The sequence below is a fragment of the Blennius ocellaris genome (genome assembly GCF_963422515.1).
Source record: "Blennius ocellaris genome assembly, chromosome: 23".
Classification (NCBI taxonomy): domain Eukaryota; kingdom Metazoa; phylum Chordata; class Actinopteri; order Blenniiformes; family Blenniidae; genus Blennius; species Blennius ocellaris.
In genome coordinates this window covers 9,689,640-9,707,216 of record NC_137672.1, presented here as the reverse complement: position 1 = coordinate 9,707,216, position 17,577 = coordinate 9,689,640, and the positions used below count along the sequence as shown (strand labels likewise).

The following is a 17,577-nucleotide window of genomic DNA, read 5'->3' as shown; positions in this document are numbered from 1 at the left end:
CAGGTGAAGATAAAGTATCGCTCTTGCCTTCGGGCTCCATCTGCGTCCGTACGCAACGCATGTGTGCCGGAGAGAGAGCGTATGTAATAACCAGACACACATACAAATATAATGAACTGCATTCCTTGGGTAAACACAGCGGCGCGAGCGCAACCGACGCGCGCACACAGGATATTGAAACCCTCTCAGGCATGTCGCCGTGCATGAGCCTGGCGTGCAAGATGATGGAGAGGCTGAACTGTGGAGGCCCGGTTCGCTCTCTTCTTCAGCCCTCACAGGAAACGCAAACACACACTCTCATACCGTACGCCCACATGCTTTATCACACCCTTACACGTGCACACCAACACAGCCAGTGTACCCACTGAGTACACATGCACAAACTTTCACAGAGGTCCCCCCAGGCTTTGATGGATGGCCGGTGAGTGCTCTACCTCCTGTTTCATACACATATAATCTCATTTGGGGGCCACATGGTGTGAGTCGCACCAAAACAGGGCTAATAGAAGCAGTCAAGCTGTCCTATTCCTCCCCTTCTCAAGTCATATCCATCATACTCTGCTGCTTAGGAAATATGTATGACTGTAGCCTGTTAATAAAAAGCTATATGCTTTGGATTAAAACAAAAAAAGAAAGAGAACACAAGGCTTTTAGATGCATTATTTATTGCAGACAATTCTTACTTTGTCTTGTGCAGTCAAGAGATCTCAGCCCACCTTAATATTTTAGTGGATTCCCAATACAAAAGGAAGGTTAAAGTCAGGAGGGTGTCGAGGGTTCGAAGAGAGATAGAACAGGTGCATATCTGTCAGTGCCTCAAAAAATATCAACGTGAACCTGAACCCAGGGTGAAGGTTGTACCTATTAAACGCATGCCAATTACATCAGTGAACTTGTTAACTTTTCCCCTGTCAACACCATTATGTACACACGTGAGTCTACACCTGGCTCTACTCAAACTCCCTCCTCTTCCCTCAGCCCGTCTCAGGAGACAGCACGTCAGTTAAAGCCCCTTTTTTGTTTTTTTTTAACCTATTAGCTCAGTCTCATAAACAAGTTCACGTTGTACTAAAAAGGCTCTACATTTGGCTGCCAGAGCAAAAAGTGTGTGTGTGTGTGTGTGTGTGTGTGTGTGTGTGTGTGTGTGTGTGTGTGTGTGTGTGTGTGTGTGTGTGTGTGTGTGTGTGTGTGTGTGTGTGTGTGTGTGTGTGTGTGTTGGGGAGGTGTAAAATATGGATCAACGTGCCAGGCTTTTCACAGCTCGTATTCTCATTTTCATGAAGGCCACATGTGACAACACGGCTGATGCTGAATGGGGTTTTAAATCGCCGGCCCCTGACGGGGGGCCACGGACCCTGCTGGCAGCTCCCTTGACACTTTGGACCTGTGTGAGCAACATGCTTGACAGGGAGTGATTGATTCGACACATCAAAATGTTTTCCTCCTCGGTGAGTGAGGAAGAAACAGAGGCAGACTGAGGCACTGAGACACACTTAAACATACACTAAAGGGAAACTTGTTCAGAATATCTCGCCGCAAAAACCACAAATCCTTCACCTGTTTGAACATCAAGACACCAAATGTCCCGTGACCTTCTTAAGAAACCAGCCAATAAATAAATAAATCACATTATCACGAGCCTGACATTGCCACAGATTGTTATAATTTTGATGAGGTACAATGTCACAGTAAATAAAACACTGTTTTTCCTATTAGTCTCACAAACAATAAGCCTCACGTTTGATCCGTGTTGTGATTTAACTCGTCGACGCAGGACTATTCCCCAGAGTTGTACAGCAGTGGAGCTAAGTGATGTTCTCATTTAGCTGGTTCTGGCTCCCCGAGTCGATACAAAAGGACAGCTATAGAGAAAACAACCAGGCTAGCATAGCATATCACAAACCTTGGGAGCCTTGTAAAAGTCAATTTACTGTACAAACTCCTCCTAACAATCGCCGTGGAAAAACAAGTGTGCAATATGGCGAGTGCGCCATGATTGATAGTGCCACAGGAAAGGCAAATCTGCAAATATGAATCGGCTTTATCCGGGTGAGCCCTATCTAATGCGATCGCTGCCGAGTATGAAATGAAATTCCATTTTCAATGACATCAAATTGAAAGAAGCGGCGAGAAGAAGGTGGCATCCTCAACACTGCCACTTACAATCAGCAGCGTGGAGAGCAATCAAGGTGGCATGCAGCTTAAATTTCTTGTCTCTTCCTTTGCCTGGCTCCCCCCACTTTTCCTCTGTCTTTCGACATCTTATCATGACAAATGTTGCAGATGAGTTGAGACTCCTTCAGCGTCGTTAATCACGTGATTTTCCTATTTTTTATGAGAGTACAGTTGTATTGTATGCAAAGGAGGGCGTAAGACAGTGACAGAAAAAAAGGACAAAGGAACAGAAATGAGGCAGTACCGTTCACAGTTTCCCCTATAGATAGGAGGGAATGAAAGGAAAGCCTCAGTATTAAAATATTATGCAAGGTAATATAGCAGACAGCAAAGTGACTAGCTATAGCAATCTTCCTCCCTAGTTTTTCTCTCTCAGTCTCAACCATTTCTGCCTGCATATCAGGTAAGTCTAATCCTTAGATTAGTAATTGCCTTAGAGCAAATGCATTCAAATCACCAAACCAAATTATACCAGAAAATGCTGCCCGCTGCAATTTCATGAGTATTACTGTGCTCTCTTACTCCTTCCATTTCCCTCGCCGAACATAAACAACACAAGCCTGAGCAGTCAGAGATTGAATTAAGCCGTAATAGATCCAAAACAATTTTGATAGCGTTAGCCACAGTCGGCAGTACAAAAAGACAACAGTTAATAATAATGTGGCAATAAACAAATCGGCCCATTGCACATCAGTGCAATTCATATGAAATGCAAGATGTCCAGACTGTCAATTTTTACACAATTTTGCTGTCTTTTCCTGGGTTTCAATTTGTAGTTGTTCTTTGTCCTGTTACGTGCATTTCAAGGTGAAACATATCAAATGCACGTTAATATGAAAAAAAGCAAAAAACTCATACAGTTACTCAGTCTGTAGTTTTCATTTTTTATTGAATTAGTAGCCCTGGTTCTGATATAGCCCTAAAATAGAACAGGTTAGTCACATTTTAGCCCATTTATGGCTCTCACAATTATCAAAGTTGCCCGTTTCTGAGTTTTCTCAATTCGTAACAGTACAGTTACTGCTTTTGACCTGAACCGTCAAGTAGCTATAAAGACATGCTCAAACCCATCAATCCTTACTGGAACCTCTTAATGAAGTAATTACCCCCATTAGCCTCAGTGGAGCTCAAAACCAAACTGGTTTTGAAGACAAAATCCTCATTGTTACTGGACATTCTCTGCACAAAGGCAAAAATGTTGCACAATTAACCCACAACCACATGATTCTACATGCAAGTTTCAGTTGAGTCAGTTGTGGCTTTTTGTAGGTGTTTAGGCAGCTACAATTTCTAAGTCACAAACAAATGAGGCCAGAGGCAAAGTACTACATTTCCATATTGGTTTCCTGATCTGCCTGGCACATGAAGGGCATTCACATCCTATGTTTTGGATACAAACAGCGCCCGGGTGACCTCCATTTGCATGGTGATATTGTTTGTCCTCCGAGGTGAGGGTTTGCCCTATGCAAATGAGATGTTCCACTGCCGTGTTCGGACTGTGCGGGAGCTTAGAGTGGGCACGGTGGGAACAGCTGGCCGGAGCGAGGCAGACGAGCTGTGGGAGCTGGGTTAAGGGCAACGTCCAGTTATGCTTTCTGCATCAGCCCCGAGGCAAGATAACCCGGTATAAGTGTGCAGACCGGAGCTTTGCCTGCCCTGAGGGGCTATGCTACAAAAGCACAGCATACAAGCTGCTGTGCCTCACCACTGATTAAAAGTGATCCACCTGGGCACAAGTGGTGCTTTGAAGTGCAATGATAAAACAAAAGCTGATGGCTTGTGCTAATTCAATGGCTAAGTGATTTCATTCCTCACTACATTATGTCTGAACGGCATTATTTTCTGGCACTAGATAGAACAGAAGCTACTGCCAAAGGTAATAAAGTTAAGTGTTCTGTTAAGTGAATACACTACTCATCAGCCTTCAGATGCAATGTCTGAACTCAGGCATGTCTAAAGACCAGACAGGCTGAGCAAAATGTTCCAGGCACAAGAAAAAGAAAAGCAGGGTAAAATATGAATAACACGAGCCACAATCAGTAGAGTCACTGAAAGAAATGAAATGTCAGGTCAGTTGCCCCTCGCATTCAAGCCCTCGACAGCTGCTGGGTGACACGCCGGCTTCTCCCTCACAGTTAGCTCAGCTTAATGACTGTTTAAATGTCTGACGGCCTAAAAAGAAAGGTTCGCCTCACTGATAAACTCCCTCAGTTGCCTGGTTACCTGCCGGAGCAGGTACCCTGTGCAGTTATTGTAAGATTAGGTGGGCGAGGAGGGAGAAACGACGGAACCCGATACCTTGGGAGATTACAGTCAATGGTCAGCACTATTCTCTCTGTCCCTCTCCACCCGTCGTTCTCTCTATCTTTCCACCTAACCCCAAGTTCCCTGTGAAACAGTGGGGGCCATTCTCTATACCACTAACAGGGCCGTCTTTCTTGCGCCTGTCTCTATCTCTTCCCACAGATGGAAAAAAAGAGAAAGAGGTATAAAGAAGAAGATTTGTGAGTGAAGGCCTATATGTGCACAAGATCCAAAATTTAAAAAAGAAATCTACCTGAATGTTCATCGTATAAATACATTTAACCATGTTTTTTTTTAAAACATTGCTTATGTGTCTCTACAAAAAGAAGAACAGTGAGGATAATAGTATTCGTCTGTCATAATTCTGTCCATAATTTGTGTAAATTGTTCCTGGAACTGAGGCACATAAGTGTCCTTGAGTGTTGTATTATGTCTTTAGCTGTAGTGGTACTCGGCAGTCAACAGAATATTTTTAGATCCAGTCTCCCTAAAAACAAGCGCATGACCACACCAGTACTTAATCTAATACAGTGGGAGCTGTTTAATACCATAAATGGAGCACATGAACGCACACCTTCTCCTCAATTAGATCTCTCATGCAGTCATTAAATTATGGCCCATTCACACCAACTGAATCCATCAACAAGAACTATTTACTGAGCCCATAGGGTATAAAAAAGCAATTTAAAAATACCTGGTGAGTGTATATTAAAACTCAAATAGGCTCCATCACATAGTAAACGTGATGTTTCCCAGTCCTTCTCTAAACATTTCCCTTTGCCCTTTTATCACGATCTGTACATCCAAACCAGGCACCCATAAATCAAAATAAAACGCTCTCCGTTTGAGTTTTATCCAGGTTGCTGCCCTCTAACAAATGCACAGTCTATAAAAGTTACCGCAGCATTAATGTAGAGAGTAAATAATTATATAAGTGGAGCATAGTGACACACAATACATGCTGCTGCCGCAGCAGCAAATAGAGTGCCCTTTTAATTATGCAGGAGACATCCGAAAGCAACAGCACTCCTCACACTCTGGGAAGCAGTTCAGTGAATACACCATATTAGAAGCTGTTAGAGACACAGCGGAGTAAGAGAAGGGAGAGAAGTAAAAAGGGGACTGAAATGATTTGAGAAGGGAGAGGAAAGGGATATAGAGAGATGAGAGTGGAGATTAAAAAAGAAACTACTGCAAGAAAAAAAAGCATGGCAAAGAGCAGCGTTGTAAGGGGATGTGATGGATTGGCAAAAAAAAAGAAAGAAAGAAGAAAAGGCATACACAGATATTCTTCACAGGTCCAGAAGAGAGTTTGAGGCAGAAAAGACACGGTGGGTATAAAGAATATAAACAAGAATGAAATAAAAATATCAAGAGAAAAGGAAACAAGAAAGTGCAAAAAAAGAAAAAAGTGCAACTATGCAAGCTGCACTCTGAAATTTTTAGAACAGTGCTGACACCAAGTGAAAAAAAAAAAGATCAATAATGCATTAGACTGCTATAAAGGCGGGAAAAATATATACAAAAATGATGTTCTTTTTCCCCGAAAACGCAAATCAGCTGGCTTCATTAAGTATTAACTCTGCCTCATGCTGTTGCTACACCAAACAGTGCAAAAAGCCGATCCATAAAAGCACACAATTCCTAGAATTTTAATATCGAATTATGCCACCTACAACTTTTACCTACACTGCAAATGGAAGGGAAGAGTTACTCGAGAGATAAAAAGGAAGCAAAGTAATAACGGGAGGCAAGGGAAGATGAGCTGGAGGTAGAGGATGAGGGTGGAAGGGAAGAAAAGCGACGCACAAGATGGCAGACATTTATAGGAGAGGAAAAAAAAGATTGGAGTATAAGACATTGAGGCAAAATGTGGGAGGTGATATAAAAATGCCAATTTTCGCGAGCAGGTCTATGGATTGGCGCAGACCTCAAAGCACAGAGGAATGTTAATATGACCTCCTGGCCAGATGGTCCTACTCAAGCAGAAACTGTAAAACTGACTCACAAAAGTTACACAGCCATGCGAGAGTTGCATCAACCTCCATCTTGCTCTCTTTTCCTCCCTCTCCTCTCCCTGCTTTTATTCTTTCTCCCTTTCACGAGAAGAAAAAGGTAGCCTTGTCACAGACGGAGGGCAGGGCAGGGCTTGACACAGCTGAGGGGGAATGTAGCCGGCCTCTGCTACGCTCCCCCTCTGGGATGAAATAACTGCAAACCAAACCCTTATGTGAGCTGTCTACAACACGTCGGCATATAGTTTCCCAGGTGAGTGCCTGTGACACCCCCGACGGAAAAGGCAGCTTCAACGCATGCTGTGATGAAAGACAAAAAGCTGGACGTGTTTGGTCAAGTAGTAACAATATCCCTTCCTAAGTTAATCTGAACCTTTCCCATTCCTTTCAATATTACATGTGAATGGCACTCCAAACCAAAACAGATCAATACCACTAACTTGACACACATTAGCACCATAAAGGCAACAAGACTACTGAGACTAACCCTGTCAGAAAGCATTATGGCAGAGAGAACACTAAGAGGAAGAAGCAGAAGACATTTAAGAGGAGTGGACAAAAACAAAAGAACACTGAAATGTGTCTTCTTACCTGTTTGTTGTACTTGTTGATAGTTTGACTGCTGTATTCAGAGCAGTGGTCAGATCCCAGGGAAATGTTATCTCCGGTGCCAACAAAGGTATTGGCAGGGGGCAGGTCCTGAACTGCCTGGTGCTTTTTTCCAGCTGTTGGTGACTGTGGGTGAAGCTGGACAGTGGGGAGTGGTGAACTTGACTTGTAGTGACGGGCCAGATCTGGGCTGCCTGGCCCTCCGTTGACTGAACGGTACCGACCCATGCCAGGACTGTCCGACAGCTTCTCGTTAACACCGTCGTAGCGCTGCCCATTGGGTTTGGATGCCTCTACAGTGACAATACTGCTGTAGAGAGGTTGCTTGGACTTCTGTTTCTTCTTATCTTTCTTGGGCTTCTTTGATTTGTCATGCTGCTGTGGTGTAAAGAAGTCCTCATGATCCTTTTTGCCAGCCTCGTAGCCATTCTTATTCTTCGGACGGCAATAACGGGCCATGACGACAACAAGAATGATAACTATGACAGTCATGATTCCTGAAACTACTCCAATCACAATACTTAATCGCTGTTTACTAAGGTCATAGTTGGGGTCGCCGGCAATGTTGGTGTTGAGCGATGTGCTCAGGCTCCGAGCCACCTGGGCCTCCACAATAGTGGAGTTATAAAGAGTCTCATTCACATACACATGAACCAGCGTGGTGGTGCTCTGAGAGGGCTGCCCACTGTCGTTCACCTGAACCACAAGTCTGTGGAGGCCGTGGTGCTTCTGCTCCAGCTTTGCCATCAGTGAAATGACCCCTGTGCCCCCGTCAATTTCAAACAGCTTAAAGGGGTTACCCCCGATGATGCTATAGTTCAGGTCTGCATTGATGCCAGTGTCTGAATCAGTGGCTATGACAGTTCTCACCACTGTTCTGATGTTACTGGAGGGAGGGAGTAGGGTGTAGGAGCTGTTTATCGGGAAGGTGACTGTCGGCGCGTTGTCATTTTCATCCATAACAAAGAGTGAAACAGTGGCAGTAGCCGATCTGGGAGGGTCACCTCCGTCAACAGCTTTGACACGAAACGTGTAAGTAGTTTTCAGCTCTCGGTCAAAAGACAGGGTGGAAAAAATAGTGCCTGTTTCATTCTCAATAGAAAAGATCTCCTCCTCTTCCTCAATAAAAAGACCCATTTCTGCATTTTGGTCTTTATCTGCATCAATTACAGTCACCATGCCAACTGGGCTGTTTGGATCCAGATTTTCTTTGACATAGAAGGTGAACACATCCTGCATGAACTTTGGCTCATTGTCATTCTTATCGGCCACAAGGACAACCACTGTTGCAGAACCTTGAAGGGTGTTTATACCCTTATCTTTGGCTATCACTTTGAATTCGTAGCGCTCCGTTTGCTCCCTATCCAGAATGGTGTTTACTCGGATGTCTCCACTGTCTGCATCGATAGAGAAAATCCCATTTACTGATGAGTCCAGGGAATAGGCTATTTCAGCGTTCTTCCCACTATCTGCATCAATGGCTGCCACTGTTGTCACCCTCTCACCAGGGGCATTGTTTTCAGGAAAAGACACTTCTACTACATTCTGGCTAAAGATAGGAGGGTTGTCATTAGTGTCACCTACTTTGACGATAAGGGAGTTATTACTTGCTAGACTGGGGCTTCCAGAGTCCACAGCCACGATGACCACATTGTATTCCTGTGTAACCTCATAGTCCAGAGTTGCAGATGTGTGTAGAAAGTATTTCTTTTTATTCTGCTCTCCCTCCATCTCACTAGCAGGTTTAAGCTGAAAAGGCACATCTCCTACCACCGTGCAGGTCACGATCCCGTTCTCTCCTTGGTCTCGGTCTGACACCTGTACGAGGGCAATGGGCGTGTCGACCACAACATCTTCGGCCACGTTCGCAATGCCATCTTTTAAGAAAATGCGTCCTATTTTGCGTATTTCAATAGCAGGAACATTGTCATTCTCATCCTTGATGTTTAACACCACTGTGGCCTTGTCCATTTTGGGTGGCTGGCCTCTGTCGCGGGCCATTACTGTGAACCTCAGTTGGCTCACTTCTTCACGGTCAATACGGTGCAACACACTCAGCCACCCTGTGCTCTCATCCAACCTCAGCAGCCTCCTCACTGACTCCGTGGCTGCCCCAAACACATATTCTATTTGACCGTTAACCCCTACGTCTGCGTCAGCCGCCTTAAGCTGGAGTATGGGAGCACCAGGGGAGCTGTTCTCTGGCAGGTCGGCTTCATACACGCTCTTCTCAAAGCGAGGACTGTTGTCATTGACATCGGTGATCATTACTCTCAGAATGGCTTGAGAGGAGCGAGGGGGATCACCTCCATCCCTGACACGCAGTGTGAGCTCATAGGAGTCTCTCTGTTCCCTATCAAGGGCTCCTTTAATGATGAGTTGAGGCTGCTTCTCTCCATCAGTAGTGTCAGCAACTTGCAGTTCAAAGACACTGCTCCTGCTTGCTCCCTCCTCAAATCTCCTCTTCCCCGAGTATGAATCCCCAGAGGAGCCCAAGCGTCTTGAGTTCTCCCCATTGTCCTGAATAAGCTCATATCGCTCTATTCCATTTCTGCCAAAATCTCTGTCTGTGGCTGTGGGCAGCAGATAAAGGGTTCCAATGGGTCTGTTTTCCTCCACAGACAGTGTCAGGACCGGGGAAGGGAAAGACGGAGTGTTGTCGTTTATGTCTAATATGATGACTTTTCCCTCAAAGAGATCGACCCAGCTTTGCGCCGGTCCTATCACTGACACCTCGAAATCTATAAAGCACTCGTTTTCATCAAAGATCATTTGGCACTGTTGTAATTTTTCACGGTCTATCCGTCTCTCGTTGGTCGTGAGCTCACCTGTGATGTTGTCTATTTTGAAAAAATCTGAACCCGACTCGAGGGTGAACGTCACCTCACCGGACCCGGCGACTATGCCCAGGTCGCCGGCCACGTTCCCCACTCTGACATCGGCGGGTCCCTCCTCTGCCAAACGGTACCGGAGCACTCGCTTGGCGGAGGGCTGATGCACGAGCTGCAGGATGAGCATGCAATAGTACAAATAGTCCACTGCACCAGTAGTCCTCATTGTTCACCCCTGGAAAATGTCCACTTACGAGTTCAAAAAAAAAAAGTTTTTTTTAAAAATGGATTAAAAAAAGAGTCCGAAAATGAAGATGAACGATGTTTTTCATTCAGAGCAAAGCCCGCTGCTTCATCCGAGACTTCATCCTCCGGACGACTTCCTCACTCGCTCCTGCTGCAGTGAAAAACAGCCACTACTCGGGCTTTCCTCTCTCCTCCGCGCCTCCTGGACGTCGGATGCCTTTCCTTGTTTTAATAGAATTTAAAAAAAAAAAGAAACCCGCAGTGATCTCAGAAACACATCAGAGATGCTCCGTATCGCTGCAGAAACCGCTCCAAAGATTTGAATGTCATGCGCGTAAAAGCCAGAAATCTTATAGTCCGGGCATCACATCAGCAAAAAGTGATTCAGTCCATGTCGCTCCTTTTCCCCCTGTACTCAATTTCTCGAGTCTCCTTTTATTTGTTGAGAGGGTGAGGCTGCGTTGTCCGTTGATATGTCCACGTATGTCAGAGGATCATTTAAATGCCCGCGCAGTTTCCAAACTCGGTGAACGTCGGCTGGGTGCGCGCAGCTGAGACTGAAGGTAATGAATATGAAGCAAATTACCTGTCCATTCTTCAGTCTGCTTTTTTTCCTTCTTTCTTCCTCCAAGTCACCTGCAGCCAGCAGAATAGGACAGTTTCTCCTCTCTATTTTTTGCGAGGCAACTCTACTGCGCACACGCCACTGCAAATTCAAGATTGTATGAAAAGAAGGGACAGACAAATCTAACAAAGATGTATATCCGATTGGGCATTTAGGAAACGTTGGTTGAATTCCTCACTGTGTCCAGCATATTCAGCCTGTTTCCTCACCTGCAGACGCGCCGCGTGTGTTGGCAGCTCCTATCTGCAGCACTGTGAGAGGGATTCGCAAATGATATTGCAGTCCCCCCCCCCCTCTCTCTCTCTCGCTCTCTCTCTCTCCCTCTCTCTCGCTCTCTCTCTCTCTCTCTCTCTCGCTCTCTCTCTCTCTCTCTCTCTCTCTCTCTCTCTCTCTCTCTCTCTCTCTCTCTCTCTCTCTCTCTCTCTCTCTCTCTCTCTCTCTCTCTCTCTCTCTCTCTCTCTCTCTCTCTCTCTCTCTCTCTCTCTCTCTCTCTCTCCACCGCCTCCAGGTTTTGCTTCTCCCCGAGCAGCGCACGTAAACAGGGTCGGACTTCGATCGCCCAGTCCAGAGGCCAACAGACAATGTTTGATTTGTTGGTTTTGACAAGTATTTCATAAGACGTGGCTTGGCCGTTTTTTTGCGCAACAATCTGGGTGCTTCATATATCATTCCACTGTAGGCGATGTGCAGAAATACAGAAGAAAACAACTATTTTTGCATGTTTTAATCAGGGGCATTGTTTCGTCGCGTCATAACTACATTTTATAGGAAATGCCGCAGGAGATAGCCCAAGCGACAAGACAGGCGCGCATCCAGATTGTAACTTTTACGCGCGCCCAGTTTGAGACAAGTTACCTGTTTTTTTTTAAAATATATATAATTTTTTTAATTATTTGATTTGAAACTGTCCTAAATGTCAGTCAAAGCAACGACAGGGCACAGCCGCGGCAGGACAGTCGGGACGGGACAAGAGGCTGGCTGTGTGCGCAGCGCCTTGCTTTTTCCCTGTGGTTACTATTATGAATGCGTGTGGTCGCCGGTGGCTGTGCTCAGCGAAGGTTCGGTGTCTTCTCCACCCGCATGTCAGTCCACCCGGCATCCAGGAATCAGACACCGACAGCAGTGAATCGATTTTGCTTAAAGAGGAATAAAGACACTGCGTCCACTGCTTGGTCATCCACAGAAAAGGGGGGGTTTTGATACTCGACCACTGCGCAAACCCCGGCATCCTTGCGTGAGATTAGTGTGCGCGCAGTGTGTGTCCCTCCTTCCACTTTTGCCATTCAAGTGCCGGAGATGGGGACATTTTTGGAAGAAACATTCATGTCATGGTGGCCGGAGCTCGTTGCCCGCTGCGTGCATAAATTTCCTCCTGTGGGCGTGCAGGGCAGGTGGATGAGGGACATTTTGAAGTCGGGGGGTGGGGGGTTAGGGTGAATTATATTCTGGAGCAGCCGTGCATGCACATTTGCACAAGTGCAAAAGAATAAGGGGTTTGCGCGGGTGTCTAAGGATTTCCTCAACTTTGGATCATGAGCTATTTGATTATGGGGACAGAGCTGCTCGCTGTGTGTGTGTGTGTGTGTGTGTTTATGTGAAATTATACAGTGAGCGAATGTAATGAGTGAGTGAAGGAGTGAGGGACAGTGGGAGAGGAGGAGGAGGAGGAGAGGAAAAGAGGCAGCCAGTTTCAGCAGCTGCATCTCTCTCAGACGGCGTGTCTGAATTCCAGCAGTGGGTTTATCCTGACTTACGAGCGCCCTCTATCGTCGGTTAAAAACGCATAACCCCCGTCAAAATAGACGTTTGGAGAAGGGAAGGGAAGGCAGGTGCTGAAAGCACTTAGATGCATTATTCAAATCCTTCAGATGATTATTTTCTCTGTAAATATTAGTAACTTCATATACAATTTGCTGATTACAATTGTCATACTGTGACTCAAAAGGTGTATATGATTTCAATAATCAAATATAAACACTTTTTTTTTATAACAAGTAAGTAAACAACTCTAAACATGTTCGTACATATTCATTTTTACAATATTATGGCGCTCGACTCATTCATTCAGTGGACTTGTTGGTTTACACAGTACGGCGTCCCTGCCATAAATCTAAAGTGCACAAAGAGATGCTTTGATTTCGGATTTCTTCATTTATGGCTTCATTTTGTGGGCTGTGATGTTGAACTGTACTGAATTATGAAGAGATGTGCATTGAATATACCTCTTCTCTTATTATTGATGTTTAATACCTGGCACCTGCTCATGCCAGTATATCAAATATGTATATTATTCAAGGTATATTTATTTCAAATAACTTAAAGGAAAGTTGCATTCAGTTGTTTGTTTTTTTTAAGAAAAACTGCAAGTAATAACTTGTTTGTCATTGTTTACATTGTCTTTATTATTTCATTTAATTTTTATTAGGACTCAAACCACCATCATACACAACAAAACTCTAAAACGGGTTTTACAATTGTCTGAAATCTGTTCTTATCAGTGCAAATCAATATTTCTGCGACATTAACCTGTCAACAGTTGATGTTACTGCAGTGAACACATGATACTAAAGTGCCACTGATCATCTGACCTCACAGAGGTTTGATCTACATTCCATATCCATGGACAGATATTGCTCATTTCAGTTTTTAAATTCTTGTTTAATATCTTATTGCACTCTTTATTGGTCTATATTCTCTATTTTCCCGTTTCTCTTCTCGTTTGGGTGACATGTTTTGTCTATTACTCTCTATTCTTTAAACATCATAGGGGAGCAAGCAAGATGACATTTTGATTTACTGTGTGCCTTGAATGTACGGCTGATTATAAAGCTCACTTTGTCTTTGACTAAATAACACAAATAAATAAGAATCAATAATCAATAATCTGTAATGTAACTTTAAAAAGGGAGAAAAAAAACCCTGACATTTAAGCTGTAATAATATCCTTTCAAAGAGTAATTTCAATACATATTCTGACATTCATGGTCAGTCAAACTCCTAATTTTCTTTGTTTTCTGCCTCTTTTTTTTTAACGTAAACTGCTTTGGTGCTGTGATAATGTGCCGATAAGTGTCTTGCCCATGAAATTAATTTTTTTTAAAACCCTCACACACACACTGGTTACTGAAAGGAACAATTTCCAAGAAGCAGTATGATTTTGTGTGACTCTAGTGGATCAAACAAGAATTCACAAGATGCAACAACAATAGCTCAGCGCTCCAAGGCGGTTGCAATATCCAGACACAAAGTGGAAACGAGCACATAGGTGATTGTGAGACAGCGTTTGCCACCACAACCATGAAGATCAAGGCTCAAAAATCATCCCTGAAAATCATTATCATAGTTGTGTGTACCATCGATTGTGCTCTCGAGTGGATGAGTGGTCGAAAACGATACGAGGGAAAGCATTCGATGGCGTAACAAAGGCATCATCAGTGAAAACGAGGCGTTTAGAAAACGGAATGCTCAGTGAAAAAATAAAAAAGTGACTCATACTCCCACGCTATGACTGATACAGATTAAAACAAGTTGCGATCAGAGATGTTGCATCCTTCTATGTTTTTGCCTGGAAAAAGTAATTTTCTGACAAAAATCTTTTGCATATCATTAATTTTATGCAAACGTGGGGTCGTGGCTGACTTCCAGAACGGCTTGAGCTTCACAGAGCACATCTTAAAAGATTTACATCTCTCTCTACTTTTGCTTATTTTGCCCGTTTTCCCCACAGACACTTGAGAAGCGTTAATGAAATGTGGGATGAGAAAATGAAAGGAAAAAAAAAAAGTGAGATGATTGCACTGTCTGCTGAATTAATGCTTTCCTTTCCATAAACATGAAACAAGCAGAAACGTGTGCATGTCCTGATGTAAGTGCTGCACTGGTTAATGTTCATGGTAATGCTGTTACACTGCATTCGATAGAGCTGCAGTTACATTATGTTGACATAGAATTACACTTGTGCAGTCCAGTGCTGCCAGGGTGAGGATGTTGGACGGATTGGCTGCATTGCCAAAGCCAAAAATACATCTTCCTGCTATTATGGGTTTCCCTCATTGATTTAACACCTTCTCGCCAATTGGGCTTTCACCGAGAGAGCCCCCTAAATCTAATCCATGTAATAGTCATTGCACAGTTAAATTTTTTATGCGCAATGAAAGAGCACATGCAGTATATATGTTTTCTTCACCTTCATTTTCGCCAGTGTGCCACTGAGTGCTCTTTCCACATTTATCACAGACTCTGTAAATATAAAATGTGCACTGACAAATGCTGCTGTTGAAAATAATTACCTGAGTACACCAAGTGATTGCACAAGCTCTGCCCACAAAGTGAGGCCGCTAAGTACCTGGATTTAAACTCACACAAGGGTTTTTTTTTAGAGGGGGGGGGTTTCTCGACGCGGAACAAAACACACGCTCACAGTGTAAATAGAGTACATCCTTGTAACTTGATGGGGTCTGTTGGCTTGTTGCTTGGATGGAACCATTGAATTACCATTCAAATGCTCAGTTTTATTGACATATATATTGTATTTTATGTATGTTTTTATTTGCTTGCTATGTCTAAGGATTAGTTCGCCGTTAATCGGACACTCATTGCAATACATCAACATTATAAACCTCGGTGGACCGACTGATGTATTTGATTTTATTTATTTATTATTAATTTGTTACAGACATGTGAAAACCATGGTATGAAACACAACACAAACACATATGACAAAAAGAAAATAACCCATCAATTTAGACTCATACATACACAGAGCACAGTCTGTAATCTGTCTTTTTTCCCCTCCTCTCCTCACCTCTTGTTGTCCTTCCTTCCCCCAACTTTCTATGCAATTTCATTGTACTTGTTACAATGACAATAAAGACGATTCTTAAGTGAATTTCATATAAATTCATGAAATTCACTTAAAAAAAAAAAGTATGTTCATGTGATACATCTTGATCTGAATGTATACAAAATATTCTGAAGTGTTGTTGTTACAACTAATATGCTATAAACTATCACAACTCTGCAATATACAGTATTATTATTACAAAAAAAATGCAATAGAATGTAATTTAACCTTAATTTGTTCACCATCTGATTTCACTCTTATTAGTCATGTTCAAAGTTTACATGATCAGATTGGATTTCCCAATGTTTCTGGTTAAATGAGGATTTGAGAGCCGAAATGCCATGTAAAACATATTTAAGAAATCCCACAGAAGTAAAAATCTGTCATTAAATCACAATTTTCAGATGAAGAAAGAGAAGTGATTGTTACAAAATGAAGTAATTTGTCCACTAAAGCATGATCGTAATTAAGTTGAGACGTAACCTCTGATCGGTAAATGCAAATATATTTTTTTAAGCGAGAATCAAATGGAATTACAGCTCATGAGTGTAGATTTGTGTCCTTGCCTGATAAGATGGGATCTCTCATCAAACCCATCTATGGTGTAAAGTCGTTGTACACTGCAGTATAAATTCAAACTGATTACAGGATCAGAGTTTGAAATGAAGTGAAATTTGAGATGCTGAAAAGACTTAACTGAGTCCTTTTAGATGCAACCCAGCACAACAGATGTTGAAAACCTTACTTTTACAACTTGTGTATATTATACTATGTCAACAGTTGAAAATAGATTGTACACCATCTATACCGCTTGGGAACAGATGCAGACCCTCACAAATGGACACGTAATTAGCTTAAGGTTCAATAATTAGCCCTGAGGGGGGGCTTTAGAGGAGAGTATACCTTAGACTACCGAAATTGACTCATTTTGTACCTTAATTTCTGACAGTGCAAAGAAAAGACAATGATAATGAAGTAACGAAAGAGCTGCAATGTACTTGCTTTATTTTATTCGTGTAGCACAGGACTCCATTTACACCCAAGCAGGAGACATCTCACATTCTAACAGCAATATGCACACACACACACACACACACACACACACACACACACACACACACACACACACACACACACACACACACACACACACACACACACACACACACACACACACAAATAAAGACAACAAATCTTCATAAAGGCTCATTTACAGAGATCAAATTGTTTCCCACTTCAACTGCCATCATCATCATCATCATCATCGTCATCATCATCATCAAGACGCTGAGTCCTAATGATGGCATTCGAAGCAGGAACGTTGGCTTAAGGCTAACTCCACTCTGGAATTTTCAACCAAGATGGAGTTGTGTTTTAAATTTAAGAAAAAAGTGCATATCAACCACGTCCACAGTTTTCACTCCCGGTATTTGTTGCATGCTGTGCCAGGAAAAGCAAAAAAAAAAAAAAATAGAAGAAGAAAAGGCAGATGTGCTACAAGAATTATGGCTCACAGCAAGTTTTCATCTTCTTTGTTGTTGCAGTTTATTCTCACTGAAAACATAATAAATGTGCAACTCTCCCCGAGTGACGCTGCTTTTGAAATGTGAATGCAGGTAATTTGGCCACTACTGATCTCATCCATTCAAGTTGCGTGATTGCAAACCCTCTTTTGTCGCCGAAAACTCTTGCTAATTGGCATTCAGTAGTGATATAGTTTGTATAATGTTAGCAATTTTCCAGTGAGACTTCAGGTATTTTTGTCTGCTCTGTGTGAAAGGATTCAGATGGTTTTTTTTGTTTTGTTTTTTTTTTCTCGTCCAAGAACAGCTTTGAAATACTGAATAGTCAAGTATTTTTGAAGAAGCAACAGAAGTTTGGCATCTTATAACAAAACCAGCAAAGACTTGACAGAACCAGTACAGATAC

General features: G+C 43.0%; 1 protein-coding gene across 2 annotated transcripts in view; it reads right to left on the bottom strand.

Annotated features, from left to right (window-relative positions):
* pcdh7b (protocadherin 7b) overlaps positions 1-10,160 on the bottom strand; it is a gene marked incomplete at its 5' end in the record, with an annotated part of 117,141 nt that extends 106,981 nt beyond the window's left edge. The window contains one exon of one of the 2 annotated variants that reach the window (XM_080518962.1): positions 7,086-10,160. In XM_080518962.1, coding sequence (XP_080375088.1) covers positions 7,086-10,160 — 3,075 coding nt within the window. The remainder of the gene's footprint in view (positions 1-7,085) is intronic. The other variant, XM_080518963.1, reaches the window with a different exon arrangement.
* Between the last annotated feature and the right edge of the window lie 7,417 nt (positions 10,161-17,577).